Genomic DNA, 8,000 nt, shown 5'->3' with positions numbered 1-8,000 from the left:
TTTTACAGTGGAGTTAAGCCATCCAGGACTTTTGTTTGCTCTTTTAAATTTATTACCCAATGGGATACATTGGCTAATGCCCTTATTTAATATACTCTTAAAGCAAACCCATCTCTCCTCCGTATTCTTTGTTCCTAATATTTTATCCCAATCTATGCCTTTTAGCAAGGTTTGTAGTTTAGAAAAGTTGGCTCTTTTGAAATTCAGTGTCTTTGTATTCCCTTTATGTTTCCTATTTGTGTGATTTATACTGAAACTAATTGACCTGTGACCGCTGTTACCTAAATTGCCCCGTATTTCCACATCCGTGATCAGGTCTGTATTGTTGGTAATCAGTAGATCCAGTAGGATCTAGATTATTTAATATAGCTTGGCAATTAGCTGATTATTTTCATTTCAGGTTATTGCCAAGCTGACAGGAGCATACTAATGCTGCTAAATTCGGCCTGGGCATCAACAGTCATGAAAGGGATAAGCTGCCAATTGGAATCTTTTTGGATTTGAAGTGTAACATAAGGAAATGATTCCAGACGGCTGCACTTCAAAAAATCCATTTATTGAAGCTTCGTATGACAAGTGATTGACAGATGGAGCAGAGGACAAAGAGGTAGACGTGTTTTGCGCAAATGTTAGTGCTTAGTGAGGTAATGACTAAGCGCTAACGTTTGCGCGGAACGCACCTTTGTCCCCTGCTCCATCTGTCAACCACTTGTCATATGAAGCTTCAATAAAAGGATTTTTGAAAGTGCAGCTGTTGGAATCCTTTCCTTGTGTTACACAGCATGCGCATTGGGCTAGCACCTGACTAGTGTGTGTGGGGATAAACCAGAGACTCACTCACCCAGAGCGGCTTTTCTTGTTTCATTTATGGATTTGAACTTTTGATAACAGTAAACCGGAGACCAGCCTGTTTCAAGCTACCAACTAATTTACAAGGAAAACCCAGGTTGGAAGTTTCCTAGACAAACTTTTTTTTGTTTCCTTAATTTTGATAGTGTGAGGAAAAATTGGACCCTCAGTCAGGTTTTTAGTGCTTTCTGAGTAGATTCACTCTATCAGGTATAATTTAAAAAAAAAACAAAAACAAAATGTGCATAGCATTTCGCAGTGAAAGTTCATACACATTCATTCTGTGTGAATGGGGCCAAAAAAGAACCAAGAATAATATTAGGCTATTTCCTTTGCCGGACAAATGTTTCAATTGATTTAAAACAAAGTACTGCATTTTGGCCACTAGATGATGCTAAGTATCAAAGGAATTTCCTAGTGTAGGGTACATATGCTGTATTTTCCATTTTAAATCTATGAAAAACATTCGACCAGCATAGCAAATTGGCTAATAACAGTTTTTTTTTTTTGCCCCACTGAATGTACAAGCACTTTCACTGGGTAAACTTTTTATAAATTTATATTTAGATATTTTATATTTATCTTTTTTTTTTTTTTTTTTTAAATAAACCCCTAAGCGTATGGAGATAGGAAGTGATGGGAAAATCAAAAATTTTAGAGTACTCCCCAGAAAAAGATGTTAGGGAAGCCTTCCAATGGGGATGTTAGAATCCTCAGCCCTCCTTTCACATCAGAGTTCTCAGCTCCCCCCACACCTTTACATTAAAGTCCTCAGTTCTCCTTTACACATCAGAGTCCCCAGACCCCCCTTTCACAACAGACTCCTCAGCCACCCAATTTCACATTAAAGTCCTCGGTCAGCCTGTCCGTGCTATGGAAACATAAAGCGCTGTGCAAATATATGGCACACAGCGCGGCACCCCTGACAAATTCAGAAGTCACCCCTGGTTGAGAAATTAGTGGGAGAAGGCTAGATCCCCTGCCAGATGTTTTAATTGTTTGTTTGCTGTGTCCCTGTAAAAAAGATTTTGCTTCACTCTCTGTTCTGCTGAAAACGGGTTCAACAGACATGAAGTCAGAAGAAATCTCTCTATTGGAGACCCAGACAGCAGTAAAAGCTGACACTCCATCCAAAATAAAATGCTTTGGCTTGACATACATTTTAAAGTGGGAAAAAAAGGAATCCCCCGTTGCAATGATTTTAGCAAACTCCATTGCACAGTCCTACTTGTTGTCAAGTACTGACACCCACACATGGATCCCACCCACTCCCTACTTCCTGAGTGGGAGGGGCTAAGTGGGAGGGTCTAACCCGATACAGTCAGGGCCGAACTGGGAATAAAAACCAGCCCTAGAAATAATTTCATACCAGCCCCATAGCATTATTATACCAGCCCAACATCATTATTTTCTTGTTCATGAAAAGAAAAGCACATTTGAAGAGCTTATTATATATAGATAAGACAGATATGAAAGTTTATCGGGCTAGGAATATATAAATATATATATGACAGCAAATTTCAGCTAAATGTAGTAACCAGAGACCACCTTCGGCAGAAAATACACTAAGGTAAGGGGGGGGGGGGTTACTGATATAAGGGGAAAACCTTTATATCAGTGCCCCCTTACATTATTGTATTCACTCCCCCTTACATCAGTGACCCCCCCTCAGACTGGCCTGGCTGTGCTGTCACTGACCTCCTCTCAGGTGCACTGTGCAGGGATCAGTCAGTCGGCTCCAGCTTGGTGGCTCTGGTTTTCCTATAGTCTCCTCTCCACAGTCCACACATGTCTGACTTCTGTCATGACCCCCATCCCGGCGACGCTCCCACTCTTGACTCCTCTCCAGACTCCCTCAGAGACTGCAGACATGATATAAGACAAGAGATGGTCAGAGGCTGTGGCATAGTACAGGAGATGGTCAGAGGCTGTGGGCATGGTACAGGAGATGGTCAGAGGTTGTGGGCATGGTACAGGAGATGGTCAGAGGTTGTGGGCATGGTACAGAAGAAGGTCAGAGGCTGTGGGCATATTACGGGAGATGGTCAGAGGCTGCAGGCATAGTTCACAAATGGCCAGAGGCTGTGGGCATATTACAGGAGATGGTCAGAGGCTGTGGGCATGGTACAGGAGATGGTCAGAGGCTGTGGGCATGGTACAGGAGATGGTCAGAGGCTGTGGGCATATTACAGGAGATGGTCAGAGGCTGTGGGCAGCATGGTACAGGAGATGTCAAGATGTCAGAGGCTGCAGGCATGGTACAGGAGATGTCAGAGGCTGCAGGCATGGTACAGGAGATGTCAGAGGCTGCAGGCATGGTACAGTAGATGTCACAGGCTGCAGGCATATAACAGGAGATGGTTAGAGACTGAGGACATGATACTAAAGATGTTAAGGGAATGTAGACATGGTACACGAGATGGTCAGAGACTGCAGACACGATACAAGAGATCAATGCAGCCTCACAGTGCCCATCAAATGCAGCCTCACTGTGCCCATCATTGCCGCCTCACTGTTCCCATCATTACAGCCTCAGTGTGCCCATCATTGCAGCCTCACATGCCTTCCATTGTAGCCTCACCGTGCCCATCATTGCAGCCTCACATGCCCATCATTGCCGCCTCACCGTGCCCATCATTGCTGCCTCACCGTGCCCATCATTGCTGCCTCACCGTGCCCATCATTGCTGCCTTACCATGCCCATCATTGCAGCCTCACCATTGTTGCAGCCTTACTGTGCCCATCATTGCAGCTTCACATGCCCATAATTGCAGCCTCACCGCCCATCATTGCTGCCTTACTGTGTCCTCATTGCAGCCTTACTGTGCCCTCATTGCAGCCTCACCATACCCACATCGCAGCCTTACTGTGCCCATCTCTTTGCCGCCTTACTGTGCCCTCATTGCAGCCTCACCGTGCCCTCATTGCCGCCTTACTGTGCCCTCATTGCAGCCTTACTGTGCCCATCATTGCCGCCTTACCATGCCCTCATTGCAGCCTTACTGTGCCCATCATTGCAGCATCATCGTGCCCTCATGGCAGCCTTACTGTGTCCATCATTGCCACCTTACCGTGCCCTCATTGCAGCCTTACTGTGCCCATCATTGCAGCCTCACTGTGCCCATCATTGCAGCCTCACCTTGCCCAACATTGTCGCCTTACTGTGCCCTCATTGCAGCCTTACCATGCCCTCATTGCAGCTTTACTGTGCCCATCATTGCCGCCCTACTGTGCCCTCATTGCAGCCTCACCATCATTGCAGCCTTACTGTGCCCATCATTGCAGCTTCACATGCCCATCATTGCAGCCTTACTTTGCCCAACATTGTCGCCTTACTGTGCCCTCATTTCAGCCTTACCATGCCCTCATTGCAGCTTTACTGTGCCTATCATTGTCGCCTTACTGTGCCCTCATTGCAGCCTCACCATAATTGCAGCCTTACTGTGCCCATCATTGCAGCTTCACATGCCCATCATTGCAGCCTCACCATGCCCATCATTGCCACCTTACTGTACCCATCATTGCCGCCTTACTGCGCCCTCATTGCAGCCTCACCGTGCCCTTATTGCAGCCTTACTGTGCCCATCTCATTGCCGCCTTACTGTGCCCTCATTGCAGCCTCACTGTGCCCTCATTACAGCCTCACCATCATTGTAGCCTTAGTGCGTGGATTATGCCCAGCGGGCATCTCCCGCTGTGTTACGGAGCTGAGTGTGAAATCATGTTCGGCCGTGCTGTGACAAAAGTCCCGCCCTCCTCCTAGACCAGCTTGTTTGATAGACAGAACACTGCGTCTATCACACAAGCTGGTCTAGGAGGAGGGCGGGACTTTTGTCAACATTTCACAGCACCGCGACACAGCAGTCTCCCACTGTGCGTGAGAAGGAGGGAGGGGAGCGCTGCGCTGCAGCCACAGCATAGCCATAGATCCAAAGCGCCCACAGGGCAGGCAGATACCGGGAAATGTCCCGGTATCCCGGTAGGCCAGTGCGGCCCTGGATACAGTCAAATATATGAGAATTTTAAAGTGAGATCCATTTTTAGGAGTGGTGAGTTACTCATTACGACATATCCAATGGTTATCATTGATTTACCACTATGTGAGATAACAGCAAACTACACTCCTATGTGGGATTTTATAGTATAATACCCATCTCGTTGAATAATGGATTAAAATTACATCCTAACTTCATATTTTGACATATAGTGGATGCTGACGTGTCATACCCCCTGACAGTCTCTTCTGTCTCACTGGGACTTTGCTGGAGAGATCTCTGTGTCAAGTTCCTGGGTCTGCACGGCTGCTCTGCTCATTATAAGGGGCTTCTTTATCCCTCCCCTTAGTTCCCAATTTGCACATCTGCTGTGTCCATTGTGAGGGGTTCCCACTATCCCTGCCCAGACCCCAGGTCTGTATACCTACTGTTCATTATAAGGGGTTACCACCATACCTGCACTGAGTACATGGATCTCAACCCCTTTTGTGCCCATTATGTTCCCACCATTACTGTGCTGACTTCCCAGTTCTGCACAGTTTTTGTGCTAATGAGGGCTTCCCACCATACCTACACTGGGTTCCTGGGTCTGTATACCTGTTGTGCCATTATGAGGGGTTCCCGACATCCCTGTGCTGAGTCTCTGGGTCTGTACACCTGCTATGCCCATTATGAGAGGTTTCCACCATCCCTGTGCTGAGTCCCTGGTTTGTACACCAAATGTGCATATTATGAGGGGTTCCCACCATCCCTGTACTGAGTTCCTGGGTCTGTACACCTGATGTGCCCATTAAGATGGGTTCCCAGCATACCTGTCCTGAATTCCCAGTTCTGTACACTTTTTGTGATCATTATGAGGGGTTCCCACCATACCTACATTGGGTTTCAGGGTCTGTACACATGCTGTGCCCATTATGAGGCATTCCCACCATTACTGTGCTGAGTTCCCACTTTTGTACACCTGATGTGCCCATTATGAGGGGTTCCCACCTTCCCTGCACTGAGTTCTCGGGCCTGAATACCCGTTGTACCCGATATGAGGGGTTCCCTCTATATCTGCACTGAATTCCTGGGTCTGCACCCTTGCTGTGGCCATTAGCTTATGGGCTCCCACCATTCCTGCTGGATATTTATGTATTTTATATTATGAAGAATGTAACAGGAGGAGCTGGAAAACACAAAGGTGGGTGGAGGCATCCCAAAACTTCCAAGTGGATAAGAACAGAGTCGGGAAATATAAATGGGAAATCTCATTGTTGGAGTATCCAAGGCATATAAAAAGCCAATGGCCAACCAGAATCTACTTATGACTAAAATACCACTTTGGTGGACCAATTCTTCATGTTTACATGTCCTCTCCTGCCTCTGAGTTGTCATTGCCTCCCTTTTCCTCGCTTTGGTCTAGGTCATCAGTAGTCGGCATATCCGGGTATGGTGGACAGTCGTCCTCTGGCAAAATGCTTTTAAAGCTCTCCTGATGCACTGTAACCTCCGATGAGTCCTTTCCAGAACCCACAGACTCCTGGTCGTAGTTCTGGAAGCTGCTTTTCACTTTCATGATGTACTGGCTCAGCACGTTCTCGCTTTCTTTACTATTATTAACTACCGCTCCCTTGTCCGTTAGGGAACGGCGCAATTGTTTCACCTCCGACTGGAGACGGATGACATTCTTGTTCAGCTCTGTGATCCGGTTGCCGAGATCTGTAGGGGTAAAAGTAGCAATTTAAAGAGCTGTTCTCGTGGTAGGGTGTCTAAGGTGGAGCTCCTATAACATTGCAGTAAACCAACACTGTTATCACATCCATTTACTGTACACCCCTGGGCCATCATGATGACATCACAAGACTTTAGTAGTGATGTGCCAACTGGATGAAATGTAGCTGTGTTTGATGGGGATTGTGTAAAAATTACTGGGTAATGATTACCATCTGGATGAACCCTCTGCACACTGCTATATACCCTTCCTAGCAAACTTTGCAACAAAAATACATGGATTTTAGTTCACATGCATTGCAATACATGCTTAAACTGTCCAATTGCCTCAAAGTAATCCCTCCCTGGCCAGTCCCTAGTCTGCTCTGCAAAATGCAAATGCTAATAGTGCCAATATGGGGCAGATAGGAACAAGGTCTAGTCACTGACCTGCAATGCAATAGAAGTAAGAGTATATGTATATCTTACTTCTTAAACTCTATATTAATGCTGATGCTTTTGGAATGGGATGTCGAACAAGTGCATATACAGTATCTCACAAAAGTGAGTACACCCCTCACATTTTTGTAAATCTTTTATTCTATCTTTTCATGTGACAACAATGAAGAAATTATACTTTGCTACAATGTAAAGTAGTGAGTCTACAGCTTGTATAACAGTGTAAATTTTCTGTCCCCTCAAAATACCTCAACACACAGCAATTCATGTCTAAACCACTGGCAAAAAAAGTGAGTACACCCCTAACTGGAAATGTACAAATTGGGCCCAAAGTGTCAATATTTTGTGTGGCCACCATTATTTTCCAGCACTGCCTTAAGGCTCTTGGACATGGAATTCAGCAGAGCTTCACAGGTTGTCACTGGTGTCCTCTCCCACTCCTCCATGAGGACATCACAAAGCTGGTGGATGTTAGAGACCTTGCGCTCCTCCACCTTCCGTTTGAGGATGCCCCACAGATGCTCAATAGGGTTTATGTCTGGAGACAAGCTTGGCCAATCCATCACCTTTACCCTCAGCTTCTTTAGCAAGGCAGTGGTCATCTTGGAGGTGTGTTTGGGGTCGTTATCATGTTGGAATACTGCCCTGCGGCCCAGTCTCCAAAGGGAGGGGATCATGCTCTGCTTCAGTATGTCACAGTACATGTTGGCATTCATGGTTCCCTCAAAGAACTGTAGCTCCCCAGTGCCGGCAGCACTTATGCAGCCCCAGACCATGACACTCCCACCACTATGCTTGACTGTAGGCAAGACACACTTGTCTTTGTACTCCTCACCTGGTTTCTGCCACACACACTTGACACCATCTGAACCAAATAAGTTTATCTTGGCCTCATCAGACACAGGACATGGTTCCAGTAATCCATGTCCTTAGTCTGCTTGTCTTCAGCAAACTGTTTGCGGGCTTTCTTGTGCATCATCTTTAGAAAAGGCTTCCTTCTGGGAC

General features: G+C 46.2%; 1 protein-coding gene across 1 annotated transcript in view; it reads right to left on the bottom strand.

The window, feature by feature from the left end:
- Window positions 1-4,625: 4,625 nt before the first annotated feature.
- Window positions 4,626-8,000, bottom strand: part of LOC141126459 (short transient receptor potential channel 2-like) — a 76,180-nt gene continuing 72,805 nt past the window's right edge. Inside the window, exon 12 of the mRNA XM_073612401.1 lies at window positions 4,626-6,545. Coding sequence (XP_073468502.1) covers window positions 6,190-6,545 — 356 coding nt within the window. The 3' untranslated portion in view covers window positions 4,626-6,189. The remainder of the gene's footprint in view (window positions 6,546-8,000) is intronic.

This window comes from Aquarana catesbeiana, linkage group LG02 (genome assembly GCF_042186555.1).
Source record: "Aquarana catesbeiana isolate 2022-GZ linkage group LG02, ASM4218655v1, whole genome shotgun sequence".
Lineage (NCBI taxonomy): Eukaryota > Metazoa > Chordata > Amphibia > Anura > Ranidae > Aquarana > Aquarana catesbeiana.
This window is presented reverse-complemented; position numbering and strand designations above follow the sequence as displayed.